General features: G+C 37.0%; 1 protein-coding gene across 1 annotated transcript; it reads left to right on the top strand.

Annotated features, from left to right (window-relative positions):
* Positions 1-1,871: 1,871 nt before the first annotated feature.
* On the top strand, positions 1,872-8,810 carry LOC132059761 (potassium transporter 6-like). Its single transcript, XM_059452534.1, has 8 exons — positions 1,872-2,225; positions 3,269-3,761; positions 3,846-3,899; positions 5,044-5,304; positions 5,390-5,442; positions 6,375-6,498; positions 6,588-6,842; positions 7,238-8,810. Exons 1-8 carry the CDS (start codon positions 2,187-2,189, stop codon positions 8,299-8,301), a joined length of 2,343 nt encoding a protein of 780 aa, XP_059308517.1. The 5' UTR covers positions 1,872-2,186; the 3' UTR covers positions 8,302-8,810.
* The last annotated feature ends 13,807 nt before the right edge of the window (positions 8,811-22,617 follow it).

A 22,617-nucleotide genomic window follows, 5' to 3' on the forward strand; every position in this document is an offset into this window, starting at 1 on the left:
GGAATAAAAAGTATAATCTTGGGAGGGAGTCTCATGAAGCAAAAAGATATGAATTTATATAGATAAAAATGGAGGAATATCATAAGGTATATTAAAATTTTAAATTAAATATATTGGGGTTACACAAATTGTATTTCAGAGCTATACTACGTGAGTACGTGGGTCTATTTTAAGAAACCAACATTAACTTTAGCAGCTTTTATTGGCTACTTGAGCTTTATTAGGCAAAGCAAACGGATCAGTTTTTTTATTTTTTATTTTTATTACTCCATTATGTTAAATATATTGAAGAAGAAAATGAAAAAAAAAAAAAACAGAAGATAAAAGATAAATAAATTTTTTGGCTATTGAGAAGTCTCACATCATCTCATTTATGTCTAGCTTTATTATATATATATATAGATTTTAACCACGCATTTACTTTGCGAATAGTAGAAAACTATATTAACTCGGTTAGACTATTATAAATGATCTTCTCTTTAGCGGTATACCAACTTAATGCCATTTAATTGATCGCATTTAGTGCTTTTCGTTCTCAATATAGGTTTCTCAGAATATAATTTAATGAACCTTGACTAATATTAGTGGTGTAACTTTTCTTTATTTTTGATACCCGAAATTTATAACTTGTAGTGCTTATCACAATATTTAGATATCCATGTTTTAATTTAAAATAAATCAACATCATCTAATTTAGCTCAACTGACTTTAAATAAATAAATGTGTTCAACAAAAACATATCTTTTTCTAACTTGGAGAATATCCTATATAATGAGCACCTGCCCAATAAAAACTACTACTACTTGTGGGTCGTGAAAGCCATCGTTTTCACAATCTATAAAGTCAACTAATAAGCTTGTACGCAGATATAGACACTTCACATCAATAAATAGAAAAAATCCAAGAACCGGCAAAAAAATACTATGATTACAAATTTCTGTCTGATATAAGAGCACACGTAGACATGTAGGCTCTCTGCCGTAAACAAAAGTACTAAAGCCTCCCACTAGCAAAAAGCTGACTAAAAAAGTCTGGTTTTAACTTCTATATATACATTCTATAATATAAATAATATCTTTATGCAACCCGACCATTCAAAAAATATTTATATAGTTATCGATAATCTATCTGTCTCATTTATGTATTATGCAACCCGACCATTCAAAAAATATTTATATAGTTATCGATAATCTATCCGTCTCATTTATGTGACATTTTTGATTTATCAAAGTTTAAATTATATAACCTTTGATCGATACCTTAAAATGTATTGTTTCATTGTATTGACGTGAGGAGAATCGCATCTTATGATACTTTCATATAGCTTTAAAATATATGAATTTAAAATTTAAAATATTGAGTTGATGTAATTTAATTACTTTTGAAGATTACAAATTGACTCTTGATAACGTAAGTTGTCACATTGGGACAGGGGGAATAACTTGTTAGAATGTGTTAAAATGTATTTATAATGTACTTTTTTCTTACAATAATTATCTATTTTTTTAAATTATCATATTTTACTTGCTATAACTGTCACATTTTTATTTTACATGCCTCTTAAAAAATATTTATTAGAAGGGGTATTTGATTAACTTTAATCTCATAATCTTTCTTCATTAAATATTTACTCTATTTATGTGTATCTCCATTAATGATAAAATTTTAATAAGGTGAAATAGGAAAAAATTATTAATTGTGTCTTGAACTTCTAAAATGATAAAATTCGATACAACTATTTTTGGTAATCATGACAGGTAATTTGGACGGAGATAGTAACTCTCAAAAGCAAAAAAAAAAATTAAAAAAATTCAAAACCTGAGAAGCAAACTGTCACAAGAGACTCCCACCCACCCCCACTGCCATAGCCACCCTCTAGGAGAAACGCACATACACGTTCTTTTTAAAAAAATATATAAGTGTGCTGTCATATGAAAAGAGAAGACTCTTTAATGTTAGATATTCTCAAATTCCAAGTTTCTTTCTCTTTGTGCATCTGTAAATTGTCGTTTATATATTCTCTGCTATACAAATTTTCATGCTCTACGTTTGTGTTGTGTATTTTCTTCTACTTCTTTTTGCTTATAGTTTTTCAGAAGTTACATTGTTGGGTAAGTTCATAGGGACATTAAGGCAATTGGGGTTCAGTAAAATTTGCTATGTAAATAGTTTTGAAAGGACTTGCCATGGATCTTGAAACTGGGTTTTATCAGAATCGTTTAAAGGTGAGTTCTTTTTAACTGTTAATGTAATTTAATTCATCCTAAGTTCAGATTTCCTGATTAAAAAAGTGTTGTTGATTTTATTTTCCTGATAAAAATGTGTTCTTGTTTTTATTTACCTGATAAAAATGTGTTCTTGTTTTTATTGTCCTGATAAAAAAGTGTTTTTGTTTTTATTTTCCTGAATAAAAAGTGTTCTTGGTTTTATATACCTGATAAAAATGTTCTTGATATTATTTTCCTGATAAAAAAGTGTTCTTTGTTTTATTTTCGTGATAAAAAAGTGTTCTTGTTTTTATTTTCCTGATAAAAAGTGTTCTTGATTTTATTTACCTGATAAAATAGTGTTCTTGATTTTATTTTCCTGATAAAAAAGTGTTCTTGATACTCTCTCTACGACACTTTTCGTGATTCAAACTGCATGTACTTTGACCAACATTTGAACATGTATTTTTTTCGCCAAATTGATATGAGAAAGTTGCAACTTATTAATACTTTGACTGATATTTTTGTATTTTTTTTAACTAAATTGATATGAGAAAAGCTGCAACTTATTAGGCAGTATTCTTCATGTAGTGTTCAAATATATAAATTTTAATCTTAAAATATTGAATTAATCTAATTCAATTTAACTTCAAAGTTTAGTCATATTAACTCTCGAAAAGTGAAAAGTGTCACACAAATTGGGACTAGGAAATATTATTTTCCTGATAAAAAAGTGTTCTTGATTTTATTTTCCTGATAAAATAGTGTTCTTGGTTTTATTTTCCTGATTAAAAAGTGCTCTTGATTTTATTTTCCTGATAAAATAGTGTTCTTGATTTTATTTTCCTGATAAAATAGTGTTCTTGATTTTATTTTCCTGAAAAAAATGTGTTCTTGGTTTTATTTTCCTGATAAAAAAGTGTTCTTGGTTTTATTTTCCTGATAAAAAAGTGTTCTTGATTTTATTTTCCTGATAAAAAAGTGTTCTTGATTTTATTGTCCTGATAAAAAGTGTTCTTGATTTTATTTTCCTGATAAAAAAAGTGTTCTTGATTTTGCAGAAAGAATCTTGGAGGACAGTGTTGACATTGGCTTATCAGAGTTTAGGGGTTGTTTATGGGGATTTAAGTACATCACCACTTTATGTATATACAAGTACTTTTGCTGAAGACATTGAACATTCAGAGACAAATGAAGAAGTCTATGGTGTTCTATCATGTATCTTTTGGACACTGACTTTGATTCCTCTGTTAAATTATGTGTTCATTGTTCTTAAAGCTGATGATAATGGTGAAGGAGGAACATTTGCTTTGTATTCACTCCTATGTAGACATGCCAAAGTGAGTTCATTGCCTAGTTCCCAGTTAGCAGATGAAGAATTATCAACCTACAAGAAAGATTTTCTTATAAATACTCCTGAGCAAAATACTTTTGGGGCAAAAATTAAATCAAATCTGGAGAGGCATAGAGTATTACAGAGATTTCTGCTTGTTTTGGCTCTAAGTGGAGCTTCTATGGTAATAGGTGATGGAATTCTTACACCTGCTATTTCAGGTATGTCACTAATTTCTGTTTTTTGAAACATTTTGTGTTAGTTTCTGAAAAGTTATATTCGTTTTTTGGGGGATTTCCTTGCAGTTTTCTCTGCAATTTCTGGTGCTGAACTTTCTTTGGGAAAAGCACATCACTTATGTAAGACTCTTAACCTCGTTCTCTGAGATCGTTGTTGGTATATGCAGTTTTTAACTTCCTTCGTTTCATTTTATATGACTGGGACTGGGCACAGATTTTCGGAAAGAAAGACGGGCTTTTGACATGTGAGCTAAATATGTATAACACATCCAAATGTAAGCTCCATAGAATCATGTGGTCTGACATGCCATATCGTTCTTATTAGAGCATGTCATCAAAAGTAATGTTGAAATTAAAAGACTTTTTAACATAGAAAAAGGCCATTTTTTTCCGCAACAGACCAAAAAGGATAGTGTCACATAGAATGGAACGTAAGGATTATCTACTTAACCCTAAAGAAAGTTTGACTGATCATGGGAAATGTTTAGACCCTTCTGACCGTACATCGTCTTATGTTGCCTTCTTTTGTCTGCATAAAATTTCCATGCCTATACTTTGTTGGTTAAATTTTATGTTACAAAAAGCTCTAAGAGAGAAGTAGAAGCTCTGGATGTTCATTATCGATCAGGTCATGCCTGTTGGAAAAGAATTAATGTGCTGAAACTTTCCGCGTTTAACATTTCGGATGGTGTTTGTTTTTAGATTACCGTGCTGAGGAGCATGTTATTGTACTGATAAAAAACATGGAACTTATGCAAAAAATATTGCTTCAATGCTAGTAGATGTTAAATCCCTCTAGAATCTCAGAGTTTGAGCAATAGTTCTTATATCTTGACTGTCGTTTGGACTCACTAAATTTCATTGGTTAGATATAAAGGGAATGATGAAGGTATAAATCAAAATTGAGTATTGATTGGTTAATCATTCTGTGCTAACAGATACTTTGTGAGATCGTTATGGTAGTTATGGTTGATATGAGATGATCCCACCTTGATGCGAGTTTTTTCAATTGCATGTGCTTTATGTTGATTGCATATACACAGTGAGCAGGAATTGATAATCAAGTAGCGTGATATATCATGTGGAGTTCCAAGACTTTGAGAAATCTTAGGCATTGGGGCTTAATTCACTCTTTTTTCTTCCTTCTTTCATTGCTTGTTGATTGAGTTCCCATTATTTAAAGGATTAAGAATAAAATATAAATCTTAGTACCTATTCCCAAATGACATGTTATCCTTTCTCCGAAAACATGAAAATTTTGCAGATATAGAAGTTCCAGTTGCTTGTATCGTACTGATAGCCTTGTTTGCCCTTCAACATTACGGCACCCACAGGGTTGGATTTTTGTTTGCACCTATTGTCGTGGCATGGCTTCTGTGTATCAGTGGTATTGGTTTATATAATATTATACACTGGAATCCAAGTGTGTATCGAGCACTGTCTCCATATTACGTGTACAAGTTCCTGAAGAAAACTCGAAAAGGAGGCTGGATGTCCTTGGGAGGAATCCTCTTGTGCATAACAGGCAACTACTTAACTGTGTCTCTCAAATGAATAGAATGACTTCTTTTAGTACTATGATCACCTAATGCAACATTTCATTCTTTCAGGTTCAGAAGCAATGTTTGCTGATCTTGGACACTTCTCCCAGTTGTCAATAAAGGTACGTGTCCATCCATCCTGGTACGCGTCCTCTTTATCCAACTCAAGACTTTATGTAGCTCGTCAACTTTCACAAATGATGATTTTCAGAGAACAGAAGTTTGAGTGTACTAACTAGGGATTTTAAATCCATAATTTGTTGATGAAGAGTAAAAGTGAGAGAGAGAGAAAGCAAAGTATACATCAGAAAAACTGATTGATCAGTAGTGTTTAAAAGATCATCATATATGGTTTAATTTCCCTTGTCTAATACAATCTTTTTTCCTAATTGAAAGTGTGGAAGAGATTTCTCTTCAGGAAGAAAACATTTCTGATTGGTCTCCATGCAACCTCATACATATGTAAGTCTTTGACAAATTAATCTTGCATGATTGTTGGAACTTGATCTTGAAATCTTACTCAAATGTCAAAAGTAGTTACAAATAACTGTGAATTCTGATGAAGTAATGATCGGTAACTGTTATAGTCATTCAAATGGTTAGCATCAATCTTAACTGATTAATTTATTGGAGAGTACGTGGTTCCCACAAAGGAGAATCTTTGAGCAGCCTATGTTTTCAATCGCTGAATTTATCTATTTAGTTTCCGCAGTCAATGCTAGTTCTGCTGAAATGTTTACAACTGCTTCCCAGGTTGATGTCAGTTGACAATTGTTTGTCTTATTGTCTCGGGAAATCTTGGTTTACTTTTATTTTAGATTATGATAGATGTATCATAATCACTTGTATCACCAGTATCACCAGTGATGTGTTTACAATCAGATGAGACTATCAATAAACAAAAATGATATCTAACTAGAGACATGAATGAATGCAGTTTGAAGATCGATTTTTTTGATACTGTATTTTGAAGTTTCTCCTTTTTGTTGTAGAAAAAGTGAAAGCCAAAACCGTGAGATGTACCATTGTATATGAGACTAGTTCCATTTTGCAGATTGCTTTTACCTCCATGGTTTATCCATCATTAGTTCTTGCATATATGGGGCAAGCTGCTTATCTGTCTCGGCATCATGTTATGGAGAATGACTATCAGTTTGGCTTCTATGTTTCTGTACCTGGTATGTATTTTAGGAGTTGCTTTTACTATGACAAGATAAATTAGGCAAATTCTTGAAATCTTGATTGATATCTCTTTCTATTGTTGCAGAGAAACTAAGATGGCCTGTTCTGGTGATTGCTGTACTGGCTGCAGTAGTGGCGAGCCAAGCCGCTATCACTGGAACCTTCTCAATTATTAAACAATGCTGTGCGCTGGGATGCTTCCCAAGAGTCAAAATAGTTCATACATCGTCAAAAATACATGGCCAGGTTTACATCCCTGAGATTAACTGGGCCTTGATGATTCTATGCTTGGCTGTTACTATTGGTTTCAGAGACACCAAAAGGCTGGGCAACGCTGCAGGTACGGATTCAATCCTACACAAAAATACAGGAAAATTTTACTCATACTCAAAAAGTAAAGGAAGAAATTAATCATATCCAAAAAGTATAGGATAATATTTTTAGTGATCACTTTATCTTCCTTGAATTTAGCGGCAGACATAATAGGCCACTTTTGTGAATTGGATAGTGTCATGAATCATAACTAGGTCAACTTTATTAAATTTTGCCATCCCTGTCAGGAATTTTTCGGCACTAGTTTCCATAATTTACCTTATTTTGCTGTGTTTTCTCAATCTCTCATGCTTAGATGCTTGTTTTTTTTCCCCCTTTTTATATTCATTTTTGTCCTTGTTTACGCAGTGGACAAATGATATTAGTGAAGAGGCATCACTTAACTTTTCTTCTTTGCATCAGGTTTGGCAGTCATAACTGTAATGTTGGTCACCACTTGCTTGATGTCGTTGGTAATTGTTTTGTGTTGGAACCAAAGTGTCCTCCTTGCAGTTTGCTTTGTGATCTTCTTTGGGACAATTGAGGCTTTATATTTCTCTGCTTCTTTGATTAAATTTTTTGAAGGAGCATGGGTGCCTGTTGCCATTTCGGTCGTTTTCATGATAGTGATGTGCATTTGGCACTACGGCTCACTGAAAAAGTACGAGTTTGATGTTCAAAATAGGGTGTCCATAGACTGGCTACTCAGTGTAGGTCCCAGCTTAGGCATTGTAAGGGTCCGTGGCATTGGCCTCATATACACTGAGCTGGTATCCGGAATCCCAGCAATCTTCCCACACTTCGTTACCAATTTTCCAGCTTTCCACCAGGTCCTAGTTTTCATTTGTGTCAAATCTGTCCCAATTCCTCATGTTAGACACGAGGAACGTTTCCTTGTCGGACACATTGGCCCAAGAGAGCACCACCTTTATAGATGCATTGTTAGGTATGGTTATCGTGATGCTCACAAGGATGATCTCCAGTTTGAGAATGATCTTGTATGTAGCATAGCCGAGTATATAAGGACAGGAAAGAAAGGGTTGAATGGTAATGCTGCTGAAGATTTATCAAACGACTTGGAGGACATGACTGTTCTTGGAACCCCTTCAACTCATATATCTGGAGTTCAACTTTGTGCGGACAATGAAATGAATTCTGAATCAGTTGGAACGTCAAAACTTAGAGAAATGCACTCTACACATATAACCAAGCCTAAGAAACGAGTGAGGTTTTCCATACCAGAAACTCCAAAAATGGACAGAAATGCAAGAGAGGAGTTGCGTGAACTGATGGAAGCTAGTGAAGCTGGCATAGCTTACATATTGGGGCATTGCTACGTCCGAGCCAAACAAGGATCTAGCTTAGTAAAGAAAATAGTTATAAATATTGGATATGACTTCTTGACAAGGAGTAGTAGACCACCAGCCTATGCATTAACTGTACCTCATGCATCTACTATAGAGGTAGGAATGGTCTATCATGTATGATTTTGTGTACAAAAGAGAAACTAATAATAAAATCTCTACATGTGTTTGTAGTTTTTGTAAAAAAAAATGCAAGAGAAGTGCTAACAGTTATCTTTATTGAGATTTGAGAATGAGAAATATCTCCATAAACGCCATATTGTCGATTGATGCTATTTGGCAAAGGAAAGACTTCTAAACTACAGTCTTACTTGTGAATACATAAAATATATGGAGAATCATATGGGGGGAAATGTGCTCAAATCTCTAGTCCTGATACGTTATGAGATTTTTTTTTTCTTTTTCTAACTGCATAATTTGTAATTTCACTTGTGTGTGTCTCTCAGCCTTTCTCAAACACACTAAACTAGTACCCTTGTTTGACTCGTCCAATCTATTCAAATTTGGTTAGGTTATGTTGTATAAAGGTAAAAATGGGTCTGAGCCTATTTGGATTGGCTTATTTTAGGTGTTTTTAAGTCAAAATAGCTTTTAAGCACTTATGTAGTGTTCGGGTAAAATTAAAAAGTGCTTTTAAGCACTTGTTTTTAAGCCAAAGTAGCAAAAATAAGCTAAAAGTCAAAATCCATAAGCCCATCCATAAAAGCTCTATATCCTAATCTGACAAAACAATTCTAAAAAATACAGCTAAATATCATTAATCATGTACGAGTAGATTTGAGGAATTAAAAAGGGTTTAAGTTTAATTTCTTGTATAACTTGTCGTGACATATCACAATCATTTTTTGCAAAAATTCATTTATTTGAAGATAAAAAGAGTTGGATTTCTTTTAAAATGTGTATAAAGTCCTAAAGTCACTTCATTTCCGGACCAAGACACACCTAATATTTCTCTTAAGTTGAGTCCAACTTAATTTGGTCCAAATGTCATGCTTTTACTCCTTTATTAATTTATTTGAAACGTTCTAGTGTTTTTCCCTTGTAAGTATGCTATGGATTTATACAAATATATAAAAGGTTTGTCACAATTTATTCAACTTTTATCCATTTTTAGGTCAACCATTTTCTCCTTTAAACCTTTATCCCAAATTAAGGTTTAAGCATATTTCCTCTTGTTTAAATGACTTTAAGTTTTGGACTTGAGCCCAAAAGGTTTAGAATAACCTTAAGTTTCAAAGTTTGGAAATTCATTTTTTGTAACACTTATACTCTTTCTTGAAATCAGTTTATACTTTTTTTCCAAGTATACAAAATAAGTCCAGCTTTTATCTTTAAAAATTGAAGGCTCAAAAACTTTTTTTTTCCAGTTTTATGCTCAAAGTCGGTATATCCGTTATACATATATATCCTATGTATTGCTTCCAGTTTTTTCAAAGATTTTACTAAGAATCATTTACCAATTTCATGCAACATTTCATTTTTGCTAAGTTTGAAGCTTTGAAAATCGTTTCGAAAATTTCCTATCCTTTCTACGCGATTTATCTAATTCTAACCATTCGGTTTCAATATTTACATAGCATTCTTTACATAATACAACTTATGAAATGAAAGGAGAAAAGTTTAGGCTAGTGGGCCTACTGAAGCCTATTAGTTACCATTTTCACCAACAATGGTTTGAAGAAGATGCCTGAATGGCCCGAGTGTATTTCCATGCAAAACAAAGGAGGGGAAAAGAAAATATATGGTTAGAGAGCCCAGTTGATGAAGACTTTGAACCACTTCGAACTTACTTCCCAGACGAAGAAGTACTAACAGTAGAAGAAAACATAGTCAAACCCTATTCAGGATGGAGGTTATTTTTTGATGGTGCAGTCAATTACAAGGGTTCAGGAACCGGAGCAGTCTTGGTATCAGAAACCGGGCAACATTATCTGTTGGCCGCAAAACTCAAGTTATGATGCACCAACAACATGGTGGAATATGAAGCCTGCATCTTGGGCCTCAGAATGGCTTTGGATATGGACATCCATGAGTTATTGGTCATAGGCGATTCAGATCTGTTGATCCACCAAGTACAAGGTGAATGGGCCACAAAGAACGCCAAGATCTTACCATATGTGAACCTTGCGCAAAGGTTGTACAAGAGGTTCAAGAAGATTGACTTCAAGAATACACCAAGGGCTCCAAATGAGTTCGCTGATGCTCTGGTTACCATAGCGTCCATGATACAACATTCCAAAAGCAGTCACATTGACCCGTTGGAGATAAGTCTAAGAGAAGAACATGCCTACTGCTCCCATGTGGAGGTGGAGCTCGATGACAAGCCATGGTATATTGACATAATGACATATCTGGAAAAGGGAGAATATCCCGAGAACACTTCAAGCAATCAAAAGAAAGACATCCGAAGAATGGCCAATGGATTCTTCCTAAACAAGGAACTTCTCTACAAAATAAAGCTGGATCTGGGATTACTCCGATGCGTGGATGTCATCGTGGCCACGAAATTACTAGAAGAGATACATGCTGGAACCTGTGGGCCTTACGTGAATGGGTTCGTCCTGGCTAAGAAAATCCTCCGAGCTGGTTATTATTGGATGACAATGGAAAATGACTGTTGCAAATTTGTGCAAAGATGCCATCAATGTCAAATCCGTGGAGATCTGATCAGAGTCCCACCGAGCGAACTCAATGTTATGAGCTCACCTTGGCCATTCGTCACCTGGGGCATGGACGTCATTGACCTATCGAACCCACCGCATCAAATAGACACCGATTCATCTTGGTCGCCATAGATTACTTCACCAAGTGGGTAGAAGCTCACTAAGTGGGTAGAAGCCATATCACACAAATCGGTGACAAAGAAAGTAGTAGCTGATTTTGTGCGAAACAACATCGTATGTCGATTCGGCATACCAGAGTCCATCATAACGGATAATGGAGCAAATCTGAACAGTCAGCTGATGAAGGATGTCTGTGAACAATTTCGAATAACCCATCGGAATTCCACCGCCTATCGGCCACAAATGAATGGAGCTGTAGAGGCAGCCAATAAAAATATCAAGAGGATATTGAGGAAAATGACAAACAACTATAAGTGTTGGCATGAACAATTGCCCTATGCATTGCTTGGATACCAAACAACAACTCGGACTTCAACAGGGGCAACTCCATACTTGCTTGTCTATGGTACTGAAGCAGTCATACCTGCCGAAGTAGAATTACCATCACTAAGGATCATTCAAGAAGCAGAATTGGACAACACAGAATGGGTCCGAAACTGATACAAGAAACTAGCTCTAATCGATGAAAAAAGGATGATTGCCGTATGCCACGATCAATTATATCAACAAAGAATGGCACGCGCCTTCAACAAGCGAGTCATAGCCTGACTATTTCAAATAGGACAGCTAGTACTTAAGCGGGTGTTTCCACACCAAGACGAGTACAAAGGTAAATTTGCACGCAACTGGCAGCGCCCATACGTGGTCCGTAAGGTAATCTCTGGTGGAGCGATGATACTGGTAGAAATGGACGGCCAAGAGTGGACCAAAGCAACCAACTCAGACGCAATCAAGCGGTATTATGCGTGAAGACACACTTTTCAATTTGTAATAGTTATTTATTTTCTTGTAATCGTTTTGTAATAGATAGAAAAACTAAATGATTTCCTTGTAATATGAACTACGCAATGACCTGATTTTCCCATAGTGGATATGTGGGCAGTCCATTTGGTACCCAGTCGCAATATTACCAAAACTCAATTACTTTATTCCGAACTATGTTTCACCTGATTCATGTTGCGACAGGATACGTAGGCGCTCTTCAAGCTCGGTCGTACCAATCAAAAAAACCAAGAAACCCCTGGGAAGCCATAGAGATAAGACTTCAAGAGGAACTCGGAATTGGCCTGAGAGGTTGCCACACACATTCGACTGGGGCAGTCTAAAAAATTCCTTCACAACAGTTCGGTCCGAGAGCTAGCCGGCCTAGAGCCTTAAATTGAGAAATAAATTTTGAGAGGGTCTCAAAATTCCTTCCATCAAGATTCGGCACGAGAGTTCGCCAAAGCAAGACTTCAAACCGGGGCAGAATTTTTGAGAGGTTCTCAAAAATTCCACTCAAGGAATCTGAAGTTCCGACCTCAGGGTGCAACATAAGGATGAAGATTCCTCATTCAAATGCACATGTCATGACAACTAATTCAAATAGTTTTTCAAAATTTTATTTTTAACAAACAAAGGTTGGAAAAAAATTATGATCAACGATTTGCAAAAAATTCTTTAGTTTAAGATAAGTTCATTTTTCAAAACTACCGAATCCAAGAGGATCGGATCCAGGAGAGCAGCCAAGCCGGCGAAGCAATGACGCAACAGAGGTCAATAACGTGGATCAACCTTATAGGAAACTAACACTCTTTAAATGCAGGTCTCCAGTGTCGTCAGGAGGATGACCATTTATTGCTAACTTTGTTTATTTATAATGATAAAGCAGGTAAAAGCAACTCATCAGAGGAGAATCCAGACCACAATTAAGCCGAGGAGGCCGCGCAAAAGCATAAACGCCACGAGGATGGCCCAATCAAGTCAAGAGGGTTGTTAAAACACAAGAAATTCCACAAGGCCAAATATCTAGCCAAAGAGGACTACAAAGAACAAAATGCCACAAGGGCAACAATTTAGCCAAAGAGGGCTACGAAAGGATAAAAATGCCACAAGGGCAAATATTTAGCCAAAGAGGGATACGAAAGGATAAAAATCCCACAAGGGCAAATAACTAGCCGAATAGGGCTACAAAGAACGAAATGCCACAAGGGCAATAATTTAGCCAAAAAGGGCTACGAAAGGATAAAAATGCCACAAGGGAAAATATCTAGCCGAAGAGGGTTACAAAAGGATAAAAATGCCACAAGTGCAACAATTTAGCCAAAGAGGGATACAGAAGGATAAAAATGCCACAAGGGCAACAATCTGGCCAAAAGGGCTACAAAAAAAGACAAAAAACACCACAAGGGCTACAAAAAATACAAAAAAGCCACAAGGGCGACAATCAGACCAAAAGGGTCACATAAGAAACAAAACGACATATCTGACCAAGAGGGTCACAGCCAACATAAATGACGAAGGAAAGACAATCTAGCTTAAAGGGCCATATCTGTCATTTGCATGTCAAGAAGGCCATTCATACAAATATCGCCAAGAGGGCCATTCATACAAACATGCGAGAGGGCCATTTATACAAATATGCCAAGAGGGCCATTCATACAAACATCGCCAAGAGGGCCATTCATACAAACATTGCCAAGAGGCCCATTCATACAAACATTACCAAGAGGTACATTCATACAAACATCGCCAAGAGGGCTATTCATATAAACATTGCCAAAAGGGTTATTCATACAAACATCGTGATAGAACCTCTGAGTCCACCCTTTTTGTAATTATCACCTGAAGGTTCACTAAAACAGTCTAAGGGACGTGGTCCCTAAGCTGTTTTCATAGGTAATAATGAAAAGTAAATAAGGCAAGATATTTACGTGGAAAAATCCTTGCTCAAGCGATTAAAAATCACGACCTACCCTAGTAGGATTTCCAACATCACTAAACTAAGCAATGTTCGAGTTACAACCTATTGCAACCTAGGAATTAAACTCTTAATTCCTCTTCCTTATAAATGCTCTATTTGTAAGAAACTCTCGACTACCTCTAGCCAAGCAAACTAATACACCTTGCCTTTACTCAGACAGATGTACCACTCAAAAGGTTAAGTGGGTGAACAACCCACAAACACCTTTTGAGGATTTCAATTAATACACCTAGACTAACTCTAGCCTAGTGTACTTCTCAGAACTTGTAAAGATAACCTTTTTACAAGCAGTCCCCTTGGAATTCAACCACCTACAAACATCTTCTTAAAAGAGAAGAGTAGGTTTACAATTTATAGGACAAAGAAACAAAGACTCAACAACCTAAGGACTTAAAGCATCTTCAATTTAGGGATCTGGTCCTTTGGCTTGTTGAGGCTTGTTCTTGAGAGCACCTTGATAGGGGTGGCAGCTACACTTGATAAAAATATATCTTTTCGAATTTGCAAGTGCTAGGTCAAACTGATCCCATCATGTTGTATATATGTGAGACCAAAGTAGAGGGCATGTGAGAAATATGTGACCATGGATGGTGACTTTCGAAGGACTAGTGGCTCCTAGCATACATACAACTGTGCTGCTGCAGTTTTGTAGAACCATGCAACAGCTTTACCAGCTATCATATTTTGTATAGTGCTCAGGGGACCTTATCAAGGACCTGATCCTTGGTATGTTTGTCAAATCATCAAAATGACAACTTCTCATAACTCATCAATTTTCCCCTTTTTGATGATGACAAACTTGTAATTGATGTTCCCCCTGAGGGCATGGCCATTAACAACAAGTGTGCCCCAATTTGATTGTATCCCTATTTCATTTTACAGCTGTGCAATATTCATTTGGGACTTCCCCCTGAGACTATGGTCCGTTAACATCAATTTGAGTGTATCCCACCCACCAATTCCAATTTTCCCCTTTTTGGCATCATTAAAAAGAGATAAAAGATTAACACAAGCCAGAAGACGTTCAGAGTCATTAACTCAAACTACTTAGGAAACTCAGAAGGAACAGTAACAGAACAACCAGAACAAAAGAAGGAGAAAACATGTGCACAAAATAGAGCAATTGTCATTGAAAAGTAGCAATCAGTTGAAGCATAAACATACAAAATAAAGTTGCCCTAGTCATTAAGCCAAAAAAAGATTTTACAGAATTAGGACCAGGGGTAGGCAAGGGGACCAAAAAGGATAGAAAGGAGATGGATCATGCATTTACAGGTTTAATAGGGTTGAAAGCATCATATCCAGCCTGGCGTCTGCAGCTCTGTGATTTTCCAAGATCTGCTCCTGAAGTCGTCCAACTTTCAGTTGCAGATTTTCATTTTCACCTCTTAACTTGGCAACCTCTTCCGCCGGTGTTTCTCTAGGACCAGGTCCTCTAACCTTTAACTTAGCATTTTCTGCTTTTAACAGGGCATTTTCAACCTGCAACCTCTTTATGTCAGCTAATATTTTTTCGTTTGCCTCAATGAGACTTGAGATACTAAAGGTGCTCCCTATTCCCCCTTTCTTTTGTACAATGCCACATTCTTCTAGTGTGCTCAAAGAGAACATTTGTTTCCTTATTCCTTTAGTGCCTTTCCCAGTAACAACCTTGAAGTGATCAAAAATTTTTGTCAGGAGAAAACCGTAAGGCAGACCATGCTTTCCATCTTTTGTATTTACGACTTTAATCATATGCTCAATCATGATGGAGGGTATACTGACTAAGTGTCCTTCATCCAAGATCTCCATAAGGAACAGATCCCTCTTAGATGCAATACACCTTTTCTCAGCTCTGGGCAATACCACCTTGTTGACCAACTCAAAAAGAAGTTGATATTGTGGCTTCATTTGCTTCTTATACAGAGTGTCAGTGGTTACTTGTTCTCTAATATTAACTATGAAATTTTTGAAGTCATCAGAGGCTTTGATATTTTTGTCATTTCCTAGCATTTTCATTCCCTCAGTTGGAAGACCTAAAATCTCGCCCAACTGAGTTTCATCCAAAGTGAAATTGACTCCTTTAGCTCTGCATACTAAGGCATGGTTAGCAGTGTACTTTAGATTCGCAAAGAAATCTGCTACCTCGTTTTCATAAGCAATAGTAGGCCCTTCAAATAGATGATCCCATTGTTGAGCTTTTAAGATTTCCATCAATTCATTCAATCCCTGATGCCCAATTATTTCAGGATCAAGCACTCTTCCAAGTAGCACCATTTGTCCTTTCAGATTCTTGATTCTCAACACCCTTTCGTTTTTCTTGAGTGGTCCCTGTAGTGAACGACCAGGTCCCTTCCTGACTTCCACATTTTTCCTTTTGGATGGACCTGTTTTCTCAATTTCAACGTCCTTCATTTTCTTAGGAGATTTAGAGATTTTATGAAACTTGTGCAGTTCAGCAGCATCTTTCTCACTTCTCACTTTCACCTTCTTTTTTGAGCTTTTTCTTTCTCGGTGAGACTCTTCTTCTTTCTTTCCTTGGCCATCAACCACATTCACCGCCTCTTCTCTGTCTCTTGGCCTCACGACTCTTCTTCCACTATTTGGACTCTTCTCTTTGTCAGACTTAGAAGTGGAGTCCAGTTGTGTTTGAGTTCTGAGTTTGATAGTGAAGGGTTTCTTGCTAGGCTAGGATACCACATTCTTTTTGGCAATATGTTTACTTTTGGTAATATTTCCTTTCCTAGATGATTTTGAAGCACCAGATTCCCTTCCTGAGCATCCTTCCAGAGATACACTGATGGAGGACAGTGGTACAATGTCCAAACAATGTTCTTCGGGACCAGGTCCGGTGTTCGTATACTCTATTTCACCACTGTTCCTCTGTTCTACTTCATTTTCTACCACCTTTTTCTTGATCTCTCCAGGTTTCTCTTGAGCTTCCAAACTTGCTTTTTCAGATTCGCTTTCAATCACTTCTTTCTCAGCAATATCACTTACAATATTTCGTAAGATGTCATCAAGGTTATCACCAGCATTATCTAAACAAACATTCATATTTTCACTTCTCACTTTAGTAATATCACTATCCTCATTGACCGCTATATCTTCTGCACTTTTACTAGACCTTTTCACTATCTCACTTTCATTTGTTGCATCACCTGACATCGCTCTTCCGCTTTCAACCACGACATCCAAGATAATATTCCTTGCAGACAGCTCTACCTCTTTTTCACAACTACCAGTCACCGTATCGATATTTTCAGAACTTTTTATTTCTTCTGTACTGGTTAAGGGGGTTGGAATTTCCTGATGTTTGAGGATGTTCTTCTAGAACCCTTTTCTCATTCTCATGTATCACCTTTACTAGCCTATAGATTTCAGCACCTTTGTTTTGACTTGACACCTCTATTCCATCATCATTGTCAACTGTTTCTTCCGTAAGACCAAAGAGTTCGGAGGTAGTAACAATTTTAGCACCGATGTCAGAGTCGGGGTTGTCAGAAAAAGAAGGTTTTGTAGATTCAGAGATGAAATCTTTTGATTCTTGTTTCTCTTAAGTTTTAGAGGGACCAGGAACGACTGGTTTAGGTGAAGGCACGTTAGGTTTTTGGATGGTGGAAATGTGATCTTTTTGCTAAAGAGAAGATGATAGTGGTTCTGGTAGAATGGGTTCTTTGGGAGGTGAGAGAGTGGGGTTGATTTATGTTCCATCAAATAAAGGGGACTCACAATTTGACATGGTCTATTTTGAGCGAAGAGATGAAGTGTAAGGGCTTGAGAGATTATGTGAGAGAGGAAGGAGGAGTGTAGAAGGGCTTATATGGGAGGAAGGAACCGATTTCTATTGGTTTGACAAAAAAATGTTTTACAACCGAGTCGGTTCAGAAAAACAAAATGTTTGGCTTAAAAGAAGCGGGAACTGATGAAGACATGGCACTTAGGCAAAATTAAAAAGTATGTACATGCTTGAAAGGAATACTAACCTGAGTTATAGGGACCTGGTCCTTTGATCTTTATGAGGACAACTTAGACAAGAACTCTGAAGAATGTAATGTCTCCAATGTTAGGTTGTTCTGGAATTGCCATGTGAGCATACCTGTAACGGTATAAGGATGAGTTAGATATCTAAAAAAAAACACTTCCGCATTGTACCTCTTTTCTCAATGAGCTATTTATAGCGGAGCCATTTGATGATTTTGAACACCCATAGCATCACTGACATTATCTATAAAGCTTCAAGCGTCGATTCAAGGATTTAGATGACATCACTGATTGCATATTCAACTCCTTTCCATGAGTGCTCTTTAAATTCATACAAAACTTAGTTCAAGGGACTTCAGCATATCCAACATGATTGTGATGTCTTCTGACGAGAAGTGATTTCTATCCTTTGTTTAGAACTTTTTGTCCATGAGTTGGACATCCCTCTCTCCTCTCCTCTCAAGTTAACTTTGTGAGGAGCTTTTGATGTTCAAAGTGCTTGCCTTGAGTAGTGAGCAACCTTATCAAGCTGAAATGATAGCTTAGGAACCTCGAGTCCTATGAACTAAAGGGATCAGGTTCTTTTTAGAAACATGGTTGTACCTTCTTCCTTTGCTTGAATTTTTATCTCGGCCTTACACCTTGTCCTCCTTTGCTTTTGTGATCTTCGTTCCTTTTCAGAAGATTAAAAAGTCCAAAGAGGAATTCTTCATACCGTCAGAGTTGAGCTCTTTTCAAGTCTTTTTCACGATCATTTAGACATAAGGATTCGCACTCACACCTCTTTAGACAATTCAGCTTGGACCTTTTTGCACTTAGCCAGCTCACGGTGAATCCTTAGGAACAGGACCTCAGACATACATTCATTTAGCATAGGCCTAATGAAAATACCACCTATCATTATGTCTTAGCAGATTTTTCATAAGTCTTGTCTTTCTTTTCCCAAAGGAGATAGTGAAAAGTTTTAGAGACAGAGCACACTGAATACCATTCTCTTATCTTTAGCACACCAGTTGTTTTCATTTATTGTTGATCTCATATGAACTTGGTCCTCCAGAATTTGTGCCCTTTTTATTTGTTATTGATAGGGACCACGCATATATCTGCTGACAATATAGGATTAACCATGATGAACTCCCCATAGCTGATCTATCTTAGTATACTTGCAATTTAGCCCTTCAGCATGGTGTGTACATTCAAATTCATGAGAGAGTGTCTTGCCGACTTTTTTTCATATAAAGAGTGCATAATCTCTTCACGCTGCCACTTGACATACTCCCACCTTCAAGGCCTTAAGTGAGAGAAGAGTAACCATTTCTTCAATTTTGCGCTCAGAGCAGTCATATTTACCAACACCTTGTTGGTAAGCTTGGGTCCTAAGTGATGATAGAATGGATGAACTAGATGTCTTCTTGTTCATCTAGGTAACAAGCTTTTCTTTGTTTTAAGACCGGGTCCTTCACATCTTGATTTGCTTTCAACATTCTCTCTGTGATGACTGACCTTTGTCGTTACTCAAGTCCTCAGAATGACCAACATGATCATAATGAGTCCAACGCCATCCTTCAAGTCCAAAGATATATTTCTTTTCCTTGTCATTGTCATCTTCTAATCTTGCCATCAGGGCAAAGTTAGATTTGTATCTGAAATCTTCATCATCAATGTTCATCATGGATGTTTCCCCTGCATCCTTACCACTTCCAGATTCATCAGAGGAATCTTCCCAATCAGCTAAAGCTTCCTCAACCAAGGTGTCGGCTTTCGTTTTTTAGTTGAGCTTGTCCTCGGGGACCAAGTACTGCTCTTTTTCTTCTTCGACATTTCAGATGCTTCTTCCTAACTTTGACTAGCCTTTAGTGATGTGCAACATTTCAAACTCATCTCCACTTGAATGACTTTTCTTTTCTTCTTCTTCTTCCTCTTCTTCTTCCTCTTCTTCTTCCTCTTCTTCTTCTTCTTCTTCTTCTTCTTCTTCTTCTTCTTCTTCTTCTTCTTCTTCTTCTTCTTCTTCTTCTTCTTCTTTAATTCTTAACTCATAGATCTTAAGGTCAATGATCGATTCGTAAGTGTCGGTTAACGAGATCCGTGGATTCAAGAATAGTGCATGACTTTCACTTCCCGTAAGAGTTGGTAGAGCCCTCGACGGTTGCGGCAAGAGATGCTCCTCAATGACTCTATTTAGGGAAAGATGTTCTTCAATAATGGAGGAGAATCTAGTGTACATACCCATGAACAGATTCACTTTCCTTCATTTTGAAAAAATTATACTTTGTGGTAAGCGTCTCAATTTTGAGATGCTTTGTTCTGCTAGATTCTTCATAGACATTTTTTAGAACATCCTACATTTCCTTTGCCGTTTTGCAGAAGGCAATGAGATTATACTTTTCTGACCCAAGACTGCGAATAAGGATTTTCTTGGCTTTAAGATCCTTTTGAATGGCTTCTTTATCAGTGTTACTGAGTTTCTTCTTTTCTTTTGGATCTGTCTTTTCTTCAATCTCACAATCCTTGACAAAAATATGAGGACCATCACAAATAGTGTACCACAACGGTCCTCTGTCAAGATAAAATTCCGCATCCTTGCCTTCCACCATTCATAACATTTTCCATTGAACCTTGGTGGTCTTGTGATAAATTTTCCTATCTCCATGTTTGGTGAACTAGCCATGACAAAGATCCTTTCTAGGTATTACCTTTTTAGAAAGAACCTGCTCTGATACCAGTTGATAGAACCTATGAGTCCACCCTTTTGTAATTATCACACAGTTTCACCGAAATAGTCTAAGGGACCTGGTCCCTAAGCTGTTGTCACAGATAATAATGGAAAGTAAATAAGGCAAGATATTTACGTGGAAAACTCCTTGCTCAAGGGATTAAAAACCACGACCTACCTAGTAGGATTTCAATTTAATCTAACCGAGCAATGTTCAAGTTACAACCTATTGTAACCTAGGAATTAAACTCTTAATTCCTCTCCCTTACAAACGCTCTATTTGTAAGCAACTCACACGGGACTACTCTAGCTATGCAAACTAATACGAACACTTGCCATCACGGATGTACCCTCGAAAGGTTAAGTGGGTGAACAACCCACAAACACCTTCTGAGGATTTAAACTAATACACCTAGACTAACTCTAGCCTAGTGCACCTCTCAGAACTTGTAAAGATAATCTTCTTACAAGTAGTCCTCTTGGAATTCAAGCACCTACAAATATCTTCTTAAAAGAGAAGAGTAGGTTTACAACTTATAGGACAAAAAAAATAAAGACTCAACAACCTAAGGACTTAAAGCATCTTCAATTCAGGGATCTGGTCCTTTGTCGTGTTGAGGCTTGTTCTTGAGAGCACCTTGATAGGGGTGGTGGCTACACTTGAGAAAAATATATCTTTCTGGATTTGCAAGTGCTAGGTCAAACTGATCCCAACATGTTGTATATATATGAGATCAAAGTAGAGAGCATGTGAGAAATATGCGACCATGGATGGTGACTTTCCAAGGACTAGTAGCTCCTAGCATATATATAGGTTTGTCTTTGCTACGGTTGCGAGTAACCGTACATGACTTTACCACATTTGTCATGTTTCATATAGTGCTCAGGGGACCTTATCAAGGACCTAATCCTTGGTGTGTTTGTCAAATCATCGAAACAACAACATCTCATAACTCATCACATCACCAAGAGGGCCATCCATGCAAACATCGCTAAGAGGGCCATTCATATGCATTCCAAAAAGGCCATTCATACAGACAATGATCGGAGGAGGTCAAACAAATCAAACATCGCAAGAGGGCCATTTCATACTAACAATGACTGGATGGGGTTAAAACAAACCAAATGATGCCAAGAAGGTCACCTACTTTAAAAACACAGGGCCAGGATGGCTATTTAGTTCAAGAGGTGCCAAGAAGATCACCTCGCACAGTAAAAAACAATGAGGTACAATCACAAAACCATGCAAGGGTGGTAAAAGCAAAAACAAAAACAAAGACCAGGAGGTCAACCACAATGTTACCCAGCTGGGGGAAACAGGTTAGTAGCCGCCAAGGAGAGAAGCAGGATGATCAAACCAGACCCAGATGCATGAGGAGCAAACGTGAAACTTTTTCTTACGCAGCCGGTCGAGATAGGGTGCCTATGAGAGTCAAGCTCTCCTACCAGGAATGGGAAGATCACTCCACCTTATGTCTATGTTGAAATGAGATATGGGGTTCTTTATATAGAACCCTAAAATCTAAAATCTAAACCCTAATTTCGATGTGGGACTAAGGGACTTTAGGGGGAATTCTCTTGAATTCCCTCTCAAATCAATACTATCCAATGAATATCGAGGATTCAAATTCATAATGAGACAAAAATAATTAAGCTTTGTACTCATTTTTTACCTTAGAAATGCAGAAAATTAAGAAAGAGGAGGGTTAATACCTTATTTGGTTGAATCACGTTGGAGAGAGGAGGCAAGTTTTGCCTCAATCGGCTATGCCAGGCCTGCGAAAAGCATAGCATGTCTGACTCATTGCCATTTCCGGCTATGATGACGCGAAGAGAGAGGAAAAAGGGAGTGGCAGCTAAGGTTTCTCTAGGAGAAAACCTCTTCTACGCGTGAAGGGGTGTTTGGCATATACACTGAGTGTATATATTTTAGAGAATGGGGAAATAGGCCGGGTCAGACCCCTATTGGGCTGGACCGACCGAATTTCAAAGGGAAGATGAGGTGGCCCAAAATTAATACATATCTATATGATATACATGTATACTCGTGTATATTCATGTATATATATAGAGAAAAAAAGTTCCACGTTGCTCCGTATGTGTCTGAGTACTGCTTTTGATCGTCCCTGCTCCTCTCGCTTGCGGCTAACTTTGCTTCCATGTCGCCGAGTAACATT

This window comes from Lycium ferocissimum, chromosome 6 (assembly GCF_029784015.1).
Source record: "Lycium ferocissimum isolate CSIRO_LF1 chromosome 6, AGI_CSIRO_Lferr_CH_V1, whole genome shotgun sequence".
Taxonomy (NCBI): domain Eukaryota; kingdom Viridiplantae; phylum Streptophyta; class Magnoliopsida; order Solanales; family Solanaceae; genus Lycium; species Lycium ferocissimum.

Excerpts from the sequence above, each read along its gene's own strand:
- LOC132059761 (XM_059452534.1), top strand. The coding sequence starts at position 2,187 with ATGGATCTTGAAACTGGGTTTTATCAGAATCGTTTAAAG. Across the intron at positions 3,762-3,845 it reads TCTTACACCTGCTATTTCAG|TTTTCTCTGCAATTTCTGGT; the intron begins GTATGTCACTAA and ends ATTTCCTTGCAG. Across the intron at positions 5,305-5,389 it reads AATCCTCTTGTGCATAACAG|GTTCAGAAGCAATGTTTGCT; the intron begins GCAACTACTTAA and ends TCATTCTTTCAG.